This window comes from Diabrotica virgifera, chromosome 3, assembly GCF_917563875.1.
Source record: "Diabrotica virgifera virgifera chromosome 3, PGI_DIABVI_V3a".
Taxonomy (NCBI): domain Eukaryota; kingdom Metazoa; phylum Arthropoda; class Insecta; order Coleoptera; family Chrysomelidae; genus Diabrotica; species Diabrotica virgifera.
The window spans coordinates 254764593-254788845 of NC_065445.1; the positions used below are offsets into that span (position 1 = coordinate 254764593).

Below are 24253 nucleotides of genomic sequence, written 5' to 3' on the forward strand. Positions count from 1 at the left end.
GTTCATTAGACTTATTAGCCTATATTCTCCGCACTTTTTCGCTCCCTTTTGCTTTGGTAGCGTAATAAATTCTGAAACTAGCCAATCTTTTGGAATATTGCCTGTGTGTCATAGATATTATTGAAGATTTTACATAAGTAGTATTCTTAAAGATTCATCAAGAAGTTTAAGAAATTCAGACTATACCCCGTCTGGTCCTGGAGCTCTCCCTTTTTTTAGTAATATTATGGCTGCTCTTATTTTTGCCACTAGTATAAGTGGTCCTGTTTCCGTAGGTATTGGGGACTGGTCCTCCCTCTCATCAAAAAATAAATTTCGTATATAATTTTTCCAGGTATTATCAAATTTTAATAAGTCCGACACGTAGAACATGCCAATTGACAGGAATTATGACAGATGATAAACAGCAGTCCGATTTTTTCATGAGAGTTTAATGAAAGGGTAACAAATCAATTGGAAGTTCTGTCCGACAAAATACATGGGAAGTTTTCGTAGTCTGATGTTGCAAATTTTTAACCTGTTCCACAATTAAAATTTCCCTTGTTCCAGTGTTCCCGTACATCAAACTTTGTCTGACTAGACACTTCTGTTTATGGCTTAGAGCAACTATCTAAATCCTTATGATATACAGAGTCGCATACAAGTTGCGTTCTGAACCAAATGTTTTTTTTGCAAACAAACCAAAGTTGGCTTATGAAATCTGCTTGAAATAGACCTGTATATAGATGCTCTCTTTGTTAAGGAATTGTGGCTGGTTGGATAGATAGACTTAAAATTTAATGCCACTTAAACTCTAAACTTACATTCACAAACTGATACTTTTAAAATTACCTCCAAAAAGAACCTCAAGATCATAATTAACCATTGGTAAGAGCCGTCTCTGTTGGAAAGAAAGTTTTTAGGGAGCGAAGGGAGAAAGGAGACGGGAGGAGGAGTGAGTAGCAGAACATTAGGTGGACCATAAAACAAACATTCCGACAGAGTAAGTTGAAACTTCAGATTTATTGTTGCAATTTCACGTACTATGTAATATGTTCCTTTCTTTTCGTTATTTCTTTTTCGGGAATGTATTCTTCTAGCAAGTATTTAAGTATTTATGATTTCAATATCGCGAGGATTTTTATTTTCGAATAAAAGAGGGATCGGGTGAATTTTAAACGAGTACTTTTAAAGGTGGATTGATTTATAGCGGTGGGATTCTGTTGCTAATAAATAATGAATAGAACATTTTGAGATCCTCTTAAGCGAGTGATACACACGCAAACTTTAAGTACGCGGGTTTAAAGATCGCGGTCGCCATCGGTTGCAAAAAATTTAGAAACTGTTCTCGTGGTTAAATTTTTTATTTTTTATGAAATCTTAATTTTGCTGAAATCTTATGTTTTTTAGTAGAGTTTGATTATTTTGATCAGGTTTTGTTAAATAGAAGAATAATTTGATTTTTTATAAGTGTGGTAAGCTGTCAAAATCATGATGTGAAGGATAGCACTTGTTTTTGATCTATTTTAATTTAATACAAGGTACGCATAAACAAACAAAATATCATAGATAAGATGGTAATATTTTCATCAGGAGGATAAAACAGGCTATAAATAATTAGGTTTACTCAAAAACAAATAATCAAAAATAATTTAGTATAGCTTAAAATAGTGTTTTACGGTTTTCTCCAAACTTATAAAATGTAACTTTTCTCCTTTCAACAATAAACGATTGAATTATTTCTAGGCAATTTGCTTAATTAGTGAAAATATAAGTGTAACTTTAAACGCAAAAACATGATGGCTCGAGGCTCGCGGCTCGTGGGAGTGATACACGTACGGGTTACGAGTAAGATTTCAAACTTGTTGGATCGACGGCGTACTTACTCGGCGGACTTAAAGTATGCGGTGACTTGCGGTGATACACGCGCGAAAAAGGTCGCGAGCCATAAGTTCGCGTACTTACTCGCGTGTGTATCACCCCTTTTTAGTTCTTAGCGTTTTAAAAGAAAACTTCTAAAACGGTCAGAACTGCTCATTGTTTTAAAAGAGAATTTGTAGAGTAAATTGCAATGATTTAACAGTTAATTTATTTAGTTTTTAATTTAATTTATTTAAACTTATCTTTAATTTATTTATACTAAACTATTTACACGGAAACATTTTGTGCAGTAAATTGTTGATACAAAAAACTGTTTGACAACTGACGTTTACGGTTAGTAAACATAGAGTGTTACGCGACAGAACAACGCGTTTTCAGTGTTAAACAAAATTTTAAAAATAATGAAAGTTATTATGAATACATATACCTAACCAAAAACAAAGGTTTAAACTTGGCCAATGAATTTATTTTTAGATATTTGTCGTCACCTTTTGTGTACTTTTCATAATGGCTGCAATAAATATTTTTTTGACCTTGACAAAAGCTAAAGAAATCGGAATATGTGACACATTTTTAAATATTAACTTTTATTAAAATAACCTTGCAAACTAATTATGCTCTGGTATGAATTGACATAGATTCCACTATATTTTAACAACATAATACACTCTATATCGTATATTCATGCATACGCATATGACCACAGCAAGAAATTTATGTGTTATGATTTATAACAATTTACGACGAAAGTTTTTCTTATTTGGTATTTCTTATTTGAATCATGCAAAAAAATTGTTATCATAGTCAGGTTCTCAGAGTCTCTGAGCGATGCAGTTCGGTCGTAAGGGCATTTGAACAGAGAATGGCACCAAATATAAATGCCCAATATACCAAATACACTCGGGTGCAAAAAATCGATCCACTTAAAAATTTGGTCACTTTTTATGATCGAATTTCCTAAACCTGTTGTCCGATTTAAGTGATTTTTTACCATGTTATAGCATTATTCATTATTAACAATAATATCTCTGTAGTAATATTACTGTTAGACGGGTAATCTGTCATTGTATACTGGGTGTACAAATCAAACTGTGTTTTTTTCTCAAAGTTCGCATCACCCTGTGGACTATTATAGTACAGTAGAGCGTCGATTATCCGAACTAATTGGGGGGACATGGGTGTTCGGAAAACCGATTTGTTCGGATAATCGAACTATATTGATATATTCATACATATTTATCCACAAGTGAATAAAAGCCATATTTATATACCTACATATTTATTTATATCTTGATAATGACAAATAGCAATTAAACAAAAAAATGCAGTCTTTGCAACAACATATTTTTGGATACAATATTGAAGAAAATTGAAGATATTTTAAGCGTTAATTACTAACGCTTGCTGGGTACTCGAGTGCGGGGCGCGGGAGTCGGGAGTTCGGATAACCGGTGGTTCGGTTGACCGACGTTCGGATAATCGACGCTCTACTGTATTTATAAAATACTGAAATTAAAACCCAACTATAGCCTTAGGTCTCCTTAACATTCTGTTTTTTTATTCATTCGCTTATGTTGGGTAATAAAAAAAGTTAGGTACTTTAACAACTGGCCATGTTCGTCATCAGTAGAGGGTGTTTCTAAATAAATGCGAGAAACTTTGAGGGGTAATTTTACATGAGAAAATAAGGACAGTTTTCTTTTATAATCATATGTCCGCAAACGCTTCGTTTCCGAGATAAGGGATGTTCAATTTTTTTTTTACAAACTGACGATTTATTTATTGCTTTAAAACCAGTTGAGATATGCAAATCAAATTTGGTGGGTTTTAAGACTTAGTTATTGCACATTTTTTGACATACAATTAAGAATTTTATATTCACCATTGGTGTGCATACGGTCATAATAGTATGTAAAGTATGTAAAGTTTCATTTATATCGACGTATTACAGTATTTTTTTACGATTTTAATGCAAAAAAATTAAGTATTGTACAGTGATTGAATTTTTATTTTTAAAAGTTTAAAAGCAAATGAAAATGAACGAATTTTGATAGGGTATAAGTGTTCAAACGTGGTCGTACAAGCTTTGAACACGATCCTACATTTAGTATCGACGTGTTACAGTATTTCTTACGATCTTTTTACGGTTACTACAGTTTTCTTATATTCTTTTGGGATGCGAAAGGAACTGTGCTTGTGGATTACTAGCAAACTGGTAAAAAAATAAATTTTGAATAATATTGAAACCTTTTGGACTTAGACCAACTGAAGAAAAAAATTCGTGAAGACCAGGTTTGCAGAAAAAAAATCATTTTTCATCAGGATAATGCACCGTATCATATGAGCCGGAATGATTCCGTATCATCTGCGCTGATACACAGATTAACTTGGAATTAAAGTTCGGATTATTGGAGCATCCACCGTATTCACCAGATTTGGCTCCTAGAGACTTCCATCTGTTTCAGTACAACCAGTAGACGTTTCTAAACGGTAGAGATCCCTCTACCATCTGGCACGGATCGTAATAGTATATGCAATGGAAATTAAAAAAAAATGTAAATAAAAACCGACATAAAATCTAATAAGTAAAAAACCAAAATAGTTATTTATGAAACAGTTCGTGAAGTATGCTTTTTGCGAACGCACGCGATGTTTAGAGCACGAGCGACAGCGAAGCGAGTGCTATACATCGCGTAAGTTCGCAAAAAGTACTTCACGCACAGTTTCATACAATATTTTATCTACGAAAAACAAATAAAAAAAACTGTAACTCTTTGTCCCTGGAATTAATTTCTATTCTACAATTTTTAGAATTTTGAACATTTAAAAATTCTAACTTCTTTCAAACTAGATAAATATATTTTGAATTTATTTCTTTCGTATAATTCATTTCCGTGGACCAAAGATCTCAGTATTTCTATAATTTTAACACTTTATTTATATAGTATTTTCCATTTTCTAAGGTGCCTAAACAGCTTGCTTAACACGTTACCTCATTAAGTCTTCGTAATTTAGACAAACCGTTTAACGAGCCCCTTTAACTGGGACGTTGTTTGGTTTTTTTACGAGGAAAGGCTTGTTTACATTAACGACTTTTCTTACCCCGTTAGTAATAGGGTGTGTTTGCACGAAGATTATAATTGCGTTTCCACTAATGACCTTTCCGCTTAGAAAAATACCTAAATGAATTGAGGGTAGTTTTGAAATTAAGATTTCGGAGGGTAAATAAGGAAGTGGAATTCTTAAAGAAATAAACTATGCATAATGTGTGGCAAGGATAAAACCTGCGGAATAAATTGACAAGGTTTAGTTTGTTATTAATGTTTTCTATAAATTCTATTTTCTATAAATAAATAAATAAAGATGTGAAGTAAAGTAAATAAAGATTTGAAAGTGGCAAGAAACCAAATCGGACATAAATCTTCAAAAATATGGTCGCCAGGAAGCAGTAGCAAAAGCTAAAGCAGAAGCGTATTCAAACCTATACGATCAACTTGATACCAGGGAAGGCGAAGCAAAGATATATAAAATAGCCAAAAAGAGAGCAAAGAAAGCAAGAGATTTTAATCAGATTAGATGTATCCGAGATGAAAATAATAAAATAATAATTCACGAAAAGGATGCCAAAAAGAGATGGAGAAAGTATTTTGACAGTTTATTAAATGAAGAATTTGACAGACAGCCTGTGGAGTTAACGGAGACAGTAACAGCAATGGTGACCAGAATAACAAACGAGGAAGTGGCTCAAGCGCTTCAAAAAATAAAGAAAGGAAAATCAGTCGGACCAGATGATATTCCTGGGGAAGTATGGAGAGCATTGGAAGAGACAGGAATAAGTTGGCTAGCAGGTCTATTTAATAGAATTATAGAAGTTGGACAAATGCCAAACGAATGGAGAAGCAGTATATTAGTACCTGTCTACAAAAACAAGGGAGACATACAACAATGTACAAACTACAGGGCTATAAAACTACCTAGCCACACCATAAAAATATGGGAGAGAGTAATTGATAGACGGATACGTGAAGAAACCAAAATATCCGATAATCAATTTGGCTTTATGCAAGACAGATCAACAACAGAGGCAGTTTTCATTGTAAAGCAACTGATCGAAAAATACAGGAATAAAGATACCAACGAGAGACCAGTTCCTCGAGAGATTCTGTGATGGGCACTCAATAAGAAAGGAGTCCCTGGTGAATATGTAAAGATTGTGAGAGATATGTATGAGGGAGTAACGACTAGTGTTAGGACAGGTGCGGGAGAGACTGATAAATTTCAGGTGAAAGTAGGATTGCACCAAGGCTCGGTGCTTAGTCCTTATTTATTATCGTTAGTTTTGGACCAGATAACAGCGAAACTACAGGGTAGCATTCCATGGAGCCTAATGTATGCTGATGATGTAGTGTTAATAGGAAATAGTGAAAGAGACTTAGAACAAAAACTGGAACAGTGGAGACAAGCTCTGAAGGAAAAAGGTTTAAAACTTAGTAGGACAAAAACAGAGTATTTGGAATGTTCATTTAAAGATTGAGTTAATACAAATAAAATGGTATCTTTGGATGGTGAAATGATTGTGAAAAGCAATAGTTTTAAGTACCTAGGATCGGTATTACAGAATAATGGAGAAATAGATGGAAATGCATGCAGTAGAATTAGGGCTGGATGGATGAAGTGGAAAGAAGCGAGTGGTGTGTTGTGTGACAGAAAAATTCCAATGAAGCTGAAGGAAAAATTCTATAAAACAGCCATAAGACCGGCTATGATGTACGGAACTGAATGTTGGGCAGTGAAAAAGAAAGAGGAACAACGAATGCATGTGGCGGAAATGAGAATGCTTAGATGGATGAGTGGAGTGACAAAGAAGGATAAAATTAGAAATGAGTATTTTAGGTGAAGTCTAGGTGTGGCACCAATTGATGCCAAAATGAGAGAGCATAGGTTAAGATGGTTTGGTCATGTTCAACGTCGAGACGTTAACCACCCAATACGAAGAATAGCTGAAGTGCAGATTCCTGGAAGGAGTAGGAGAGGAAGACCAAAGAAGACCTGGGGGGAGACGATAAGGCAGGACATGTTGGTAAAGGGGATTAACATTGATATGGCCCAAGATAGAATTGTGTGGAGAAATGCAATTAGGGAAGCCGACCCCACATAGGGATAAGGCAAAGAGAATGATGATGAAATAAATAAAGATGTGACGAGGTCACCGGTCAAGAACAATTTGGCTTCAAGCAACACGAGAAGCAATATTCTGTCTTCAAACTCTGCCACAAAGACGGTGCAAATACCAACAAGCAGACCTTTTTGTCTGTTTTATAGATTTTGAAAAAGCGTTCGACCGGGTGCCGCAGAGGACCTTGATAGAAAAATTTAACGTTATCGAAGTCGACAAAAGATTCTAAAATTATGGAAGTAATTTACTGGAATCAGACAGCAATCATAAAGACCAATGGTAACACGTCAATGCCAATTGAAATAGAACGAGGTGTCAGACAGGGTTGCGTGCTATCACCGATACTGTTTAACGTCTACTCTGAGGTAATATTTGCGAACGCTTTATCGCACTCTTCAGAAGGAATCAGGATAAACGGTCAAAGAGTAAATAGGATCCGCTATGCAGATCCTTTTAATAAAAAAGCAAGATATGCTGCAAAAAAAATTGATGATTAATGTATTTTAAGAAAAAATGAGAAGTATATTTAACCTCTCATCCACCAGAATTTTATTGCATCATTTTACTTCTACAATACCTTTTATTATAGTATTATGAACGGGATTAAAATGAATAGTTTAAAAAAAAATAAAATCAATTTATAGAGCGCATTTTTAGATTTCCTTAAAAATCTTCTTTTTCTGCTATGTAACTTGAAAATAATAAGAGATACAATAATGAAACACAAAACAAAATTTTTATTCAACAAAATCCTACATTCTTGTGTGGTACCTTTTTTCGTATCTCTTATCATTTTCGAGTTACATGGAGAAAAAGGAAGATTCTTAAGAAAAATTAAAAATGCGCTCTATAATTTGATCTTATTTTTTTTTTTCAAAAACTATTCATTTTAAACCCGTCCAACTTTTTGAACACATAAATAACACTATAATAAAAAGTATTGTAGCAGTACAACGATGCATTTAAATTCTGATGGATGAGGGCTTAAATCTGCGCTGTTATGGCAGAAGTTGATATGTCCAAAAATCGTGTTTTTGGTTTTCAATTGATATGTACTCTAAAAAGGATGTTTAACAACGTGGCATAAGAAGATATGTGCCTATGTGAAAAATGAAGGTGTTATATGCAGTGGCATAAGTTGATATGTCAAAATTAAGAAAAGTTTAAGTAGCCAGAACATGCTATGTTACATATCAAGTGATAGTAAAATGAATAATTTGTAAATATTGATACTAATTAGTGTTATCTTTTATACTATTTACTTCCTATGTACCAATACAATACATATTTGTTTTCTTAAGTTTGCAAATAATTTTGTAATTGTTATTAATCTCCTTATTTTGATATGTCCTACCAAGATTTAAAAAAAGATGGCAAAAGTTGATTCAAATGGGGATTCATTTTTTTCGAATCCTGAGAAAACTAATAAGTATTTTTGAAAATTTTAAACGCAGAATGAAAGATTACGTTATTGGCGAGGGCCGAAAGTCCCTGAGAACTTCTATAATGTTTATTTTAATAAGTTACAGGGGTGAAAAACTAAGAGAAAATTTAGTGTGATATTTAATTTAAAATATTTCATTCAAAATAAATTTTTTATTTATTCTAAGGGACTTTCGGCCCTCGGTAATAATATAGTCTTTCATTCTGCGTTTAAATTTTTCAAAAATATTTATTGGTTTTTTCAGGATTCGAAAAAATTGAACACAATGTCCGTAGTAATATTTCCAAATCTATCTTTGTCATACAACGTACTCAGTCGAATAGAATATTGTCAGCATACTGTCAGTCAGACAGTGACAATTTTAAATATTTGACATGGCATCGGGAATATTTTGAGTTTTTGATTAAATAATATTGATATATAGTGTATTTGATAAATAATTGATTTAAGACGTGAACTTAATAAAAAGTTATTTATTGTGTATTATTTGTGGAAGATCCAAGCAGAAAATACATCAGGATAATAAATTCTGTGATCCAAGTATTTTGTTGTTAACGGTGTTCAAAACTGTAAGCGTTCCGTAGTAACAATATATTATTAAAAAATCACTTTAACACTTTTCCTCTTTTCTCGATTGAGTATTAGTTTTTGTTGTACATATAAATTATTACAATCACTGAATACATAGTTAGTGAAAAAATTATCACATTTATTAACTGAATTAATAATAATTTGCAATTATAAAAATAACAGTTATCCAAGAACATTCAAAAGCCATATCTTTAAATTAATGATGACATTTTCAAGTAGAATGACATTCTAGTAATGTTTACATATCCATACCAGTGTGAATTTTACTCCACGTAATTTGCCGTGTAAAGACAGAAAAAGTAGGGATACCCGTAAAATATTTGCGAATTATGTACCGATGGCCTTAACAGGAAACTTGTTTTTTCAAATTAAAAAGAAAAGATGGCAAAAGTTGATATGTTTTTCCACCTCCGATTTTTCCCCTCCTATGTAATAATTTTTTTTGAAAGTATAAACTTTATATAATGCTGTCCATATATTTTTGTCTAATACCATTTGGTTCACATATTAACGGTGCAACGATTTAATATTAACAGAACAAGTTGTTTTTATCATTTGCCAACAAATAGCAATTTGGACATATCAACTTTTGCCATAACGCCACAGAAATGTACTTCACATTTTTTTTTTTAATTCCATTAGTCATCAATTTTTTTGCAGCATATCTCGCTTACTTTGAATGTAATCGACATTTAATGTTGCTCATTCTAAAGGCCTTTTCAATCACTATAAAAGATATTGGTAGCATTATACAACTAAAATCGACCGTTTCTCTTTTATTTCAAATTGAATACACCAATTTCAGCCTGCACCAAAAAACAAACTCTTCTCACCTACCATATCTCTTTTTGTATTATAACTAGAAGATATATGAAAAAACGAATCTCTTTGTTTTTTTATAAGCTACAAAAATGTTTGTATAGTTTGTTTCGTTAGATGCATAGATTTTAAGGTATTCGCAAAAAACCGCCCAAAAAGGTGTCATTTTTCAATGAAAACTGCCAATTTTCAACCACGAATAACTCAAAAATTATTGAGTTTTCAAAAAAATATATAACAGTTCTTGCTCAGAATTAGGTTCTTTTGCCACTTCCGTGGTTATTTTAACCAAAAAATTTTACACCCCCAAGAAGGGGTGGGAACCACCCCTAAGATAAAAGCGCATATCGACATAGGATAGTCGTTGTTTCTTGAGCTATTCTCTACTTATTGTGAAAATATCAAGTAAATCGATGTAGTAGGATGGAATTCGGAGCCAAATAACCTCATTGACTGCCCTACAGGGCCGAAAAATTTTTAGTAGAATTTATAAAAAAGTCATTTTTTAATTATTAATTAAATAATTATAATTTGGACAAAATTATATCGGGCACCCTTGTTTTTTATAACTATTAACGTACTAAATTACATATCAAATAATTTTTATACATTAAACATATCGATGAAGATCGTTCTTATATCGGATCCTCTACTATTTAAAAATCCAGTTGATCAAATTCAAGACATCTTACATTACGAATCTCCCCCTTTTATCTTCTCCAAACTCAAACATCCCCAATTAAAAATTAAATATAGAACAAACCGAAACACAATAAACAAAAAAGAGAGGAGACAGTTACTTACTTTTGTGGTTCATTAGGGTCCCTCTTCTTCTTCTTTTTTTGTACTTTCGGTTTCTTTTGTGCCTTCGTTAACGTCTGATCGGCCGGTTCTGGAGACGGCCTTTTCATCGCTGTTATCTGTAAATAAAAAAAAGACGCTTCAACAAAAAGTCTCGGTTTCGGCGAAAAGAATACACAGAAAATAGCTTTAAATTGGTTGTTGTTTCAAATGCTGGCTTTGGGATAGGATTTACATTATGCGGGTGGTTAAAAGGAGATACTTTCGTATTTTACATAGGAACATTCACAATGGTCATTGAAAATATCAATTTTAGATTTCAAATTGAATGAGGTATCTTATTTTTTAACGAGTATAATTTTCTATGGATTAAGCGAATTATAAGATAGTTCGGTGTTGTCAGATCTATTAAACTTACAAAAATTGGCAATTATGATCAAAATTTAGACGGTTCGCGTTATTTTTTTTGTTTTGTTTTTTCGCCTTGGTTTGGAATTCTTAGCCACGTAATTACATATAAATATTAGTACTGACTAAATAAAAGAGTAATGTGTAGTGTGTGTTGAGTAAATGTCTTGGGTCTTAGTAAAGTCGATTTCATTGTCTTTACAAAGAGATACTTATTGAATCCGAACGTCCGTGGTCCCTCAGATGAGTAGCGATCCCACAAGGATAGAAATTATTTTCATTTGGGTAAGATTACCTACATTTTTTAATAAAGAAAAATTTCCCAAAGAATCTCTGAAGAGTTGACTCTGGTTGGTTGGATTTTCTGCGATCAAAAACCAGCCAAAATATAGTTAAAATTCCCTAAGAATGAGCAATATGGATAGTATTGAATATACTTATTTATACCCAACACAATGTAAATATGAAACACATAAATGAATAATTACATTCTATGAATTTGGAAATGAAATAGAGGAAGCAAATATTAAATCGACAGAACAGGTGACAAAAGACAAGACAGAAATCATAGATTAAAAAAACAGGACAAAGAATATTATAATTAAAGCAATTAACGAAAAATGAGGGAAAAATGTTCTTTGTTGATGATATCGTGTTAGTAAAGGAAAGGAAACAAATAATGCTGAAGGAGAAGTTGGAGGTTTCGAAAAGGGCTTTTGAAGGGGATTAACCTTAAGGGGATGGGTACGTATTTTCGGCTGCAATGCTATTCAAATGGAGATTCATTTTTTTCGAATCCTGAGAAAACTAATAAGTATTTTTGAAAAATTTAAACACAGAATGAAAGATTACGTTATTAGCGAGAGCCGAAAGTCCCTGAGAACTTCTCTAATGTTTATTTTAATAAGTTACAGGGGTGAAAAACTAGGAGAGAATTTAGTGTGATTTTTAATTTCAAATATCTCATTCAAAATAAACTTTTTATTTATTCTAAGGGACTTTCGGCCCTCGGTAATAATTTAGTCTTTCATTCTGCGTTTAAATTATTCAAAAATATTTATTGGTTTTTTCGAGATTCGAAAAAAATGATCACAATATCCGTGGTAATATTTTCCAAATCTATCTTTGTCTTACAACGCACTCAGTCGAATAGAATATTGTCAGCATATTGTCAGTCAGTGACAATCAGTGACAATTTTAAATATTTGACATGGCATCAGTAATATTTTGAGTTGTTGATTAAATAATATTGATATATAGTGTATTTGATAAATAATTGATTTAAGACGTGAACTTAATAAAAAGTTATTTATTGTGTATTATTTGTGGAAGGTCCAAGCAGAGAATACATCAGGATAATATATTCTGTGGTCCAAGTATTTTGTTGTTAAAGATGTTCAAAATTGTAAGCGTTCCAAAGTAACAATATATTATTAAAAAATCACAACAATTTTCCTCTTTTCTCTATTGAGTATTAGTTTTTTTGTACATATAAATTATTACAATCACTGAATACATAGTGAAAAAATTATCACATTTATTAACTGAATTAATAATTTGCAATTATACAAATAACAGTTATCCAAGAACATTCAAAAGCCATCTCTTTAAGTAAATGATGCCATTTTCAAGTAGAACGACATTCTAGTAATGTTAACATATCCATACCAGTCTGAATTTTACTACACGTAATTTGCTGTGTAAAGACAGAAAAAGTAGGAATAGCGAATAGCCGTAAAATATTTGCGAATTATGTACCGATGGCCTTAAATCAAGTGATCCTAAGGTTAGCAGCTGTCGAAAGTCGCGGATACATGTTTGGGAGAAACAGGAATAGTTGGGGACATCGAATTGTTGGGAAAAAAACTAGTACAAGTAAGAGAATTTAGATACCTTGCCTGCTACATAATGAAAAATGGTACACTATATTGAGAAATTGCCTAGAGCTAGAGGATACAGGCTGATTGGTTTAACTGGAAGCAAATGAGTGCGGCAGTGATGTTGAAAAAATAACTATTCGTTACAAAGTACTCGTTACTTACAAATACCGAAAGTAACAATTACTATACAGAGAGGTAAATCATTACTTTGATTACTTCGTACCAATCGTATCAGAGCGAGTACCTATTTTGAGTATTGTATCTACAATCGGTTGATATCGGAGTCAGACCGGTATTCCACGAGTGTTCGGTATCAGTACAGTAACTAAAATTTTTTCTATGAAGGGCGAAGGCTATGAAGAGTTTTACAGGATTACAGGTCACTGAGAAGTAGCTGAAACAGAGGGAGGTATATCATTTAACAAAGCTTGCACCTAGAAACAGATGTCTATACGATTTGTCGAGGTAGATAATTCACAGAATTTTACAGATGTTAGTTCCGTTGAAAATGAAAATGCAACACATTAGATTTTAATAATAAATAGACACTAAACTTATCAGGCCTAGAAAAAAAAAATAGCTTAGATTGACCGGAAAATATGTAGAAATGATAATATTTCAAGACTATGATCAACTGTAATTTTCCATGAGGTATGGCATTGTTTTTATTAGACCAGGGCATTTAACACTAAAAACACACGAATAAGTATATTTTTAAATACAGTAAGTACATAGAGACTTGCAACTTTTTGCATTGTATTTAGGATTAGGAAAAGTCTACAATAGAAAAATAGGTGGAAATGCATTATTACATTTTAAAGAGTATAAAATGCATCGAAAAATGCATAAACATGTTAAAATCAGTATATTAAGGGCCAGATTTTCTTATTTCGGGGTATTTGGGGCCACTGAACACGAATATGCAGTCAGAACTGACCTCCTAAGCACCTGGCTGTCCAGGCTTACTGCTAAGGTACATAATCTAAAGTTTCGAGGGTTTGATTTTGGCATTTAATTGATGCTAACAAATTACTCGAGATTACTGATATTGTGGAGCAGCAATGACGAACAATGACATATCATTTAATTTCTATCCATTAAATAGACCGGTTATATACTTATACGAAATACTGAGAAATGCGATTCTCAATATGATTACCGGTCGTCAAATACAAAAGTAACAAAAGTAATCAAAGTAACGAATACTGTTTAAATGATTACTTTATAGAAAAGTAAAGATTTGTAACGAATACTCGAAAGTAGCTATAATCAACATCACTAGAATGGGGTATTCTGTGATCTAAAAATCGGTGAAGGGCTGAAGGGAAAGAGATACAAGAGTGTGGTATTGTTAAAGCAATCTATATAGTGTAATGGGTAAGATTATTGTAACTTTGGGTTGTTCTTCTTTAATATTAGGCTGGCAGCTGGTGTTTTCTGGTAATTAAATATGTAGTTAAAAATATTTATTTATACTTAGGTAAATACCGTTAAAGCAGGACATAATATTGTGTTAAAATTAATTTTATCAATTTTTTAATAACATTTAACCTCACAGGGACCTCCCTCTTACCGCATGCTTGCATTAATAACTGATGTAGAATAGCTTTTATAATTAATCTTGTTATTGTTAGAATTACTGATACTTAAAAGAACTTTATAAAAACACAGTTAGATCTAAAATTACTTTAGGTATACAGTTCAAAACTTTTAAAATTCAGCACAAAATGCAAGCATGTCCCCGCTCTTTTTTTATTAAAAATACAAAATCTAAAAATATTTTTTTAACCGAGTCTTTTCATTAGTACACTTATGCTTGGAAAATGAATTGCACAACACAACAATTAAAATACTGATACACTTAACTCATTTTCTCCTTCTTCCGTATTTTCTTCGTCACTATCATCGCCCAATTCAATAATAAATTTATTTCCACCATTAATGTGGAAGTGCCCAATCTTCTTATAATATTCTTGTACTTTGATCACTTTGGCGATTCTTTTCTGCCAGTCTACTTTGGTAATATTGGCTACTTCTTTTTTAATTATCTCAATTACCTTTTTGTCAAATTTAGGAAATGTATTTGAACGCCTTATACTTGGTTTTAATTGTCCCCAAATTAACTCAATAGGATTGAAAACACAAAAGTAGGGGGGAAGTCTCAATATAGTGTGTCCATGCTTTTCGGAAATACTCTCTAGAGCGTATAATTTTCTAAATTGATTCGTGTGTAGAACTTCAATAAGTTGTTTTTTTGTGTAAAAATCTTCGAAATACAAATAATTTTCCATTAAAAAATTTTGCAGGTCAGCTTTGAAGATGTATTTGGTATTTTAGTGAGCTGTCGGGAATGATAGGAACCGTTGTCAAGCACTATTAGTTTTTCTCCAAGTTTGGGATCAGCGAGTTTTCAAACCAATCTTCAAAAATGTCAGCTTCCATATTCTTGTGGTAGTCAACGTTACAATCTTCCATTTTCTTCCCACATAATTTTAAAGCATTCGGAACTCATCCCTCACTTCCTCTGCAATGTACAATAATTAGCTGCGAGCCTTTATTTGCAGGCATTTCTGGTATGCACATGCTTGAACCATCTGTCCATCCTTTCTTAACTGTATCGTGGGTATCATACCAAGTTTCATCTAAATAATAAATTCTCCTATTTTCTTGCCTATATTTAGTAATTTCTTCTAGGTACATATTACGTCTGTTGACTATTCTTTGGCTTTCCATAATTGCTTGACGTTTATTTATTTTTTTTTTAACTTAAAGCCCTTTTTTTTATTAAATTTTGAAGAGTTTTCTCACAGCAGTTCATATTTCGACCGTTTGTTTCCAATTTCTTTCTATTATTTCTATTGTAGGTATTTCATTGCTTTTGTAGCAGTCGTATATTGTGGTTTTGAATAGTTTTACGAGTGAAGGATATAAAGGTCTTGAAAATTTGTAGTCACATCGTTCCTTGCGATGATAGGGTTCATTTTTAACTATTTTATATACATTAGAAAGTGGAATTTCTGTTAAATCAGAGGTGGCTTGTGCCAATAGTGTTTCATCGAAGCCGAATTTCGTACGTAGATTTTTGTATACATTCAAACATACTTGCTGTGTTTCTGCATTTAAATGCATTCGAATCTTCTTTACGAGCTCTTTTTTTTTTAGTAATTACATTCACACTAGCACTGGCAATTTTTACAATATCAGCGTTATCGTATGCGATATTTACATTATCCCACGAACGCCACATCACTATTCACATTAATTAAATTACAATAATTAACACTTGACACTCTCCAAACGAAATACTAAACCAATATTCAAAATAATTACAGCAACAAAACACTCGTATCACTTAACACACATACACTCCAGTACTAACACACTGCTAGCTACCGAACTAAAACTAAGATTTTGCACGAAACTTGTGAATAGATATGCGGGAGGTCTGACCGTAAAAACACAGATGCTTCAAAGGGCCGCGCTTCTTAAACGTTTGACCTAATATCTATATTTGAAGAATATCATATTTCACCGGCTTAAAGCTATTCCACAGTATTTTTTACTTGGACAATATTAAGAGAGTATATAGGTGTTCGCGGGTACAGTTGACAAATTGTCGCCGACAATTTCTAACCTCACTTAATATAAATTATACCGTTAATAGATAAATATACAAGGTATATTTACTTTTAATTAATATTCATAACCAATTATTAAATTATACTAGGTAAATATACCTTGTATATTTATCTATTAACGATATTATTTATATCATTTTAAAGTGCGCATGCGTTTTGCTGCTAATTTGTCGCCGACTAGTCGCCGCCAGGCGCCCGCGAACACACTTTATACATAATCATATCCCTTCTACCATACAATGGTGTAGGGTCTACAATTAAGAGAGTATGGTCTTCATTCGTGTATGATAGTGAAGTGTGGCTGTGTAAAGAGGGATCAGGATAAAAAGTTGGAGATCATTGAAATGAAAATGTTACAGTAGATGTTGGATAAGACTAGACTTCTGGATGATAATTTATTGTCTGAAAATTATGAGAGATGGTAATATACTTGCAGATACAATTGGAGTGGAAGAAGATATAAAGTCATTGCTTAGCACTGCTTAGTCACTGGCATAGCCACCCATGCCAGTCTAATTCGTATTTTGATCTCTGCTGTTGGGTTTTCCTTGTTAAGTTTTATAATTGGACCCAGATATATATAATTATAAACTTGTTCTATTTCATCTTGTCCGATCCTCATTGTGATGTCCTCATCTGTATTTGTTATGATTTTGGTCTTGCTGTAATTCATATTAAGGCCTATCTTTCTGGCTTCTATGTCCAGTTCTTTATTCATTTCAAACAATTCTTCTTTTTTATCGGTACCTTAGGTGGTTCAAGCGTTGTCCACAAATTTTTATACCTTTTTCTTCCCATTCTAATCTTTTAAAGATATCTTCCAGAGCCTGATTGAAAAGTTTGGGTGATATTGTGTCACCCTGTTATCACAGCATTATGTTATCACTGTGAGATTGTGTCACACCACCATTAAGGGCCGGTTGTTCGAACGCTAATCAAAAATGATCATTATCAAATATTTAATTACTGTCACCAACTGTCAATGTCAACTTTGTTTGGGTTGCTGAAAACATAATTATGGATTACAGTTATGAAATTAGTTAATCAATTATGTTAATAATTGTTATGTTAATTGATTAACTAATCTCATAATTATAATCAATTATGTTTTCAGCAACCCAATCAAAGTTGACATTGACAGTTGGTGACATTAATTAAGTATTTGATAGTGATCATTGTTGATTAGCGTTCTAACAACCGGCCCTAAGTGTTATCATTACTTAATTGGTAAAATTCGCAGGGTTTAGTTATCGGCCAAATGCGAATGGTTATCAGGTATTTCTTGAAAAGTGAGGTCATCGACTATTGAACGCTGAAAAGGGATCGCTATATTGGGAGAATGAAGTATAGAGAAATAATTAATACACTGTCCTTATGACAAACCAAACAACGTTTAGTGTTTTCATCGTATAAAGTATAGAGGAATTCTACTATTCTCAAATAAAACAATGTACTTATGTGCAGCCAACTTAAAACCGAGAAATCGACTCTCAAAGTTTTTTCTCGGGACTGTATATTATATGCACATGCACATATGGCATATTCCAATTTGTTTTATTTTGGTAGTAAATAAAATGATACGGCTTTCAGACATTGCAGAAGCATAAATAAGGCCACAAGGAAACCACATATAGCAAAAACTCGATTTTTAATTTTTTTGCAGATACCGCGTTTTAATTGATGACGGCAGAATTATCGGTATAAAGAGAGACTACCTATCGAATCGACCTAAATCTCAAATTAAGTCTATCCATACATTATCTAATTTAGATCCTCATATTGCTCTCTCAATAATTATATGTATTGTTATTCAACCTTTAACTGTATAACTATTACTCAATATGTATTTCTACTCAAAATATTTGAAAAAATGTGAGATTACTTACATCATTTTCATCGCAACCACTTGTTGAGCCGTTGGATTCATCCCCATTCTCAAAATCGGGAAGTTCCAACTCTGAATTGTCAGACATGTTTACCGTATTCTATGAACTTAACCTCACTTTTCAAAACTATTCCTTTCCCGAAATAATTTACTCAGTAATTAAAAAACCGACAACATTCAAAATGTGAAATCCACGAAACTTTTAGCAAGAGTTATTCAACCGATTTAAGCACTTCCGTTGCCTTTGTAAATTTGTATTCTTTTTAGTTCTTTGTGTCTAGCAGCATCAGTATTTTCGATAAATTGCAGTTTACACACAGGCAACACAAACAGAAATTTCCTTTGTCTTTAGAAGCTTTAATTAAAATCTTGGGACAAAATCAGATGAAGAAGCAGAGAATTTCGATGAGAGAACACTATTTATTTTGTAATTGAATCAACGAAATTATTATGACTTGAGGAATTTCCCAAGAATGCACGCAGACGGTGATGGGTGACAGATAGTAGGCCACCTCTGTATTGGCTAAACAGTTTTAAAAATCGTGTAGACAAGATGGTTGTGCCGCTAGACGTTACATAAAACTAAAACCGGCGAATCGTGTGCTAAATTCTATGAAAGCTGTCTGGAACTCAGTCTGAGTCGTCGTATTACAATCGACCGGTTGCGTTTTGCGCTAAACTGTGGCCAAGGTTATTCAGAGTTTGCTTGAACCGCCGTAATGGAACTAGGAATCGGCGGCTGCGTACCAGACCGCGGGAGGCTCATAGGAGAATGAACCGACGCGACGCGATGTATTTTTAATGGAACTTTACCATGGGCGGTGCTAATGCGTGGGCCCATTATCAATTATTTATTTTATAATAGGTATTTTCAACGATTCTCATTTGTTTCGAGCTTCTGTCATATGTCGTGTATTAATTATAAACAGATTACACAACATATGACTGAAGCTCGAAACAAATGAGAATCGCTGAAAGCCCTATTCGGACTTCTGGGATTAATAGATATAGAGTTTTCATGAGAAATTAAGACAACTACCTACTGAATTTCATTATTATCTTCTTCTTCTTAGTCGTTAATCTGATCGTGATATATCACGTTCCTCCAGTTCTCTTTATCTTTGGCCATTCTAGCACATTATGCTAGTGGAGCGCCAATAGTAGCAATAATATGGTTCGTGGTTCGTGTATCATGAGGAGATCTACCTCAACTTCTTTTGTCTTCTACCTTTCCCTAGATACCTACTAAGCTTTTCAAAACCCTTTCTTCGAAGCGCGTACCAAAATAGCCTATTATTTGTTATGATATTTGTGTTCTAAGTCTTTTCTTTTATTCTTTTTGATTCATTTGTTCTTCCGGTCACCCCTGGTGTTCTCTTTTTCTAGACTTCTTGACTTTTCCACATTTTTGTTAATCTTGCCATAGAGTTTTTTGCAATTACTAACTGTTTATTTCTTCAGTAGCCTTGTTAGTTATTAAAGAGCACAGATACACAAAATCTACAACAGCGATATTGTTTTTCGCGTTAGATGATTTCTGTTAGCTCTGTCAAATATCATGATCATCGTTCTATCTCTGTTTATTAAGACCCGTCGTTAAGCTTAGTTCTTCAATCAACCTGTTGTAGCACGGGGAGTGCTACAACAGGATGATACTAGGATGGTCCTCTCATTGCATAGCTCAAATTGTAAATCTTTTTCACGCCGATATTGACGCCACAGTTCCAGTCCTCAGTAGCTTTCCACATTATCTATGCATCATTTTCTTGAGCCTTGCTTGTCAAGCCTTGTATGCAGCCTTGTTTTACGCCCTTAGTGACCCAGAAACTCACACTCTGACATAATTGTTATTATACAGGCATTTAATTAGTAGTTCAGATGATTCGGTACTCCTATTTCAGACAAAACCTTCCACATATTACTCCACCTGACTAGGTCAAAAGCTTTACTATAATCTATGAAGCATAGATATGTTGTGATGTTGAATTCTCTGGATTCTTCTATAATCTGTCGTACCTTTAAAACTTTTTCCCTAGTACCAAGTATGGGGACGAAATCTGCTTGTTTCTCCGCAATTTCAAGAAGTAAAAAGGACTTTATTCTTTTTAAAATTATGTGTAAAATTATCTTACTGTAGTGCACAATTAGATCAATTGTACAATAGTTGCTACATAAATCTTTCGCTCACATTTTATGTATGGAGATACTTACCTAGTGATTTTGTCCAACCTTCAGGCCATTTGCCTATCTCCTCATTCACCTCACTCAAACACATTTGATATATTATAGTCACTCTAAAGTCATCTAAGGTCCAAATCATTTGAATAAGTATGTTATCTCAACCAACAGTTTTATGATTTTTTTCATAATTGCTTCAAAATTTCTACTTCAAAATTTCTGCGTCTGTACTTTCCTCCATCATCAATCGTCCACAATATTCTTTTCACCTTTGTAAAATATCGTTTTGGGAGTGAATAGAGTTTCGGTATTATTTTTACTAGAAAAGTGGTTTGGTGTAAAGGAACGTTATCTGCTTTATGGTCTCATTTTTGGTTTTATGCCCTTCTATTTCCATGCAGATTTTGTTCAAGTGTGTGTTCTTATTCCTCTTGCATAGTCCATTGTTCAGTCCTGCGGCTTTTAACCACTTCCCATCCTGTGTTTTAGTCCTGCAGTTTATTATTCCTTGTTTCCTTCTTTCTTATCTATCACTCTTAATGTTTGAGGACTCTTATAATTTTAATGATTGTTTGAGGTCACGTAAGTTCTGCATTGCAACTTATTTGTATGGATCGTTGTATCTTAGATGTCGTTTAGTTGAGATATTTCTTGTTATTGGACTGTTTCTTAGCTTCATGCGGAATTAACTTAACAACACTCCTCCAACAGGTTTTTATCAGGATAAAATCTATCTGATTCATATATAACAGTAACAATAATTCCTCCTTGAAGATGATAAGTGTAGACTATGATATGAATAAAGAAAAATTATCTTTCGATACACATTAATACAACAATTTCTCGTAAGTTTATACATCAATGTAAATATGTCATGTATAATAATTGTATAATAGAAAACATAATAACTTACGATGGCAGGATGTGGAGTGCTATCATCGCTATCATCGCTGGTAGTCGGCTCCTGTCCTGGAGCTGGAGGACTGTTACCTCTTCCTTGAGGATGTTGCGGGGAAGCCCCGTACTGCCCCATAGCTGAGGGAGGCGGTTGTCCATGACTCATCATCATTTGCTGATGGTGTTGCTGCTGCTGTTGCTGATGATGTTGCTGCTGCTGCTGCTGCTGTTGAATCATCAGCAACTGATTGTTGTGTTGCTGTTGCTGCTGGGGCGATGGATAATTCGGCTGAGGACTGTGATACGAATTATTGACCATGCTGTGATCGGGCCCCGATAAATACAGGGGTTGTTGAAACCCTCCTGTCGGATCGTGCATGCCTAGAGCATCCTGCTGCTGGTTTATTTGTTGATTCATCTGTTGCATGCCCTGTAACAAAGAAAATCATTTATAAAATACGGAAAATATAAAATATATTCGAAAAATATTCAGGGACATAATATAGAGATCTTATTAACTCAAACACAAGCAAAAAAGTCTGAAAAAGTCATGAGATACTATTTATAAAGGAATTAAATCTGTATTGAAAACCAATGTTAAAATTGTTCTACGAATTAAATACATTCCAAAATTTTCCAAAAATTAATACTCCATCCAAATGCCTTTCTAATGATGTGCCGCACATGGTATATTCCCTTTTTAAAAATAAGGCTTTGGGGAAGTGGAAGGGAGGGGGTTGACAAATGACAGAGGTATGCATCGCAAAAATATGTCCCCTTAGAACAAAAATCGGCCTGTTTCGTCATTTCCTTAAAATCTAATAAATACTGCCAAATATCGAGGTGTACTGTTTTCTTTGGTGCACCCTATACATTAAAAGCTGTTATTAATTTAAAGATTTTTTTATTCTAATTTAATTCATTGCACGCGTTTAGCCCACGGGTTAAAAAGAATTTAAGAAGAAATAACAAGAAATCCTGAATATTTAAAACTGTGAAACTGCAATACCCGCCAAGAAAAAAATGGATTTGGAAGATCTTTTGGCATTTATATCGCCCATTAATCATGACTTTTTCAAAAATTTAATCGTAAATGGATTCAAAACAGCAGAAGGTTCACTGGAAGACATTTTGGTGGATGAAACTTTAGACGACGACGTTTTTATGAATAAGAATTTAATTTGTATACCATACACAGAAATGGACTGTCGTTTGTAATATTATATTTTTTTGCTGTACTCCAAAATATTGAACATATTGAAAACCAGAGTGGTCTACGTCAAAATATTAATAGAAAATATATAAATTTCGAGTGCTAGCTTAATGCTCCACTGGAATTGTTTGACCGGGGCGTCAATATAGATTTTGACTTAGGAAAAAATCAAAGAAGATATAACTTTTTGTAATTTGATTAAGAAATGTTCAATAAACAACATATATCAAAAAGTTCTAGTCCAGAAGTGGGTGCTTCATTTTTTATTAAACAAATGAACTGCGAAATTAGTTGTTTTTTTTTAAATAACTCCGAAAATATAAATCTTGGAAAAAAACTGACTTAACCATTGAAAAATTCAGAAAATTTTACAAAAAAAACCTTACATAAAGATTTTTCTAAAATTAAATCTAGAGCTTAGGATGTAATCTTTAAAATGCACTAAATTATTTTACTTTAGAAATGAAATAAACCATTTCTTTTTGAGAAAATTAAGGAAGATAAAAGAGTCATACAAAAACCAACAATTACCTGCTAAAAAAATGTTTATACAAGGTGATCAAAATTTTTTTCTGTAAAAGTTACCTAAAATACATTTAATAATAATCTTCAACAATAATAAATGTTCAACAAAAATATTTTTTGTGTGCTCTTATACAGTATGTCGGCGTAAATTGGAACCTATTGATAACTTTTTTATTATCACTTTTATGAAAAAAGTTATTCTTTATTAAAATACTCTGCATCATATATAATCTAAGATGCACCCATGAGATATCAAATTTTATTAATTTTGTACGAGGTATATCAAAAAATATGAACTTCACTCAAGAGTAAAGTACCTTTAAATTTCACAATATCGAAAATTGTTATTAAGAAAAGTTGTTTGGAATTAAAACTAAGTTTCAATGTTCAATTACATCCTTCTAATTGAAATATTGTGCACAATAAGGGCACTTAACTGTTAAGCGAAATTCATATTTTTTTACATACCTCGTATAAAATTAAAAAGTTTGATATCTGATGGTTGTATCTTAGGTTTTAGACCACATAGAGCATTTTATGAATAATAACTTTTTTTAGTAAAAATAAAATAGTTATAATAATTGTAATAAAAGGATGATGGGTATCTCGTAATTTGAGAAAAAATTGAAAACATTTTTTTGTAATTGTATATTAAAACATAGTTTTTAATTCCAAATAACTTTTCATAATAATAATTTTTAATATTCTGGAATATAAAGGTACTTTACTCTTTAATGAAATTCATATTTTTAATATCCCTCGTATAAAATTGATAAAATTTGATATCTGATGGTTGAGTTTTAGATTTTAGACCAAGTAGAGCATTTTATGGAGAATATCTTTTTTTCGTAAAATTGATAATAAAAAAGTTTCCCATATGGTTTCACATATTGGTCTTGCCACGCAGACATACTGTATAAGAGCTTCTGTACAAGAAT

General features: G+C 32.7%; 1 protein-coding gene across 11 annotated transcripts in view; it reads right to left on the reverse strand.

The window, feature by feature from the left end:
• LOC114340088 (TOX high mobility group box family member 4-A-like) overlaps positions 1 to 24253 on the reverse strand; it is a 605389-nt gene that overhangs the window by 23352 nt on the left and 557784 nt on the right. For all 11 annotated transcript variants that reach the window (XM_050647328.1, XM_050647325.1, XM_050647332.1 and 8 more), the window contains 2 exons: positions 21594 to 22007; positions 10695 to 10810 (listed from right to left, as the gene is read on the reverse strand). In XM_050647328.1, the coding sequence (XP_050503285.1) occupies positions 10695 to 10810; positions 21594 to 22007 (530 nt within the window). The remainder of the gene's footprint in view (positions 1 to 10694; positions 10811 to 21593; positions 22008 to 24253) is intronic.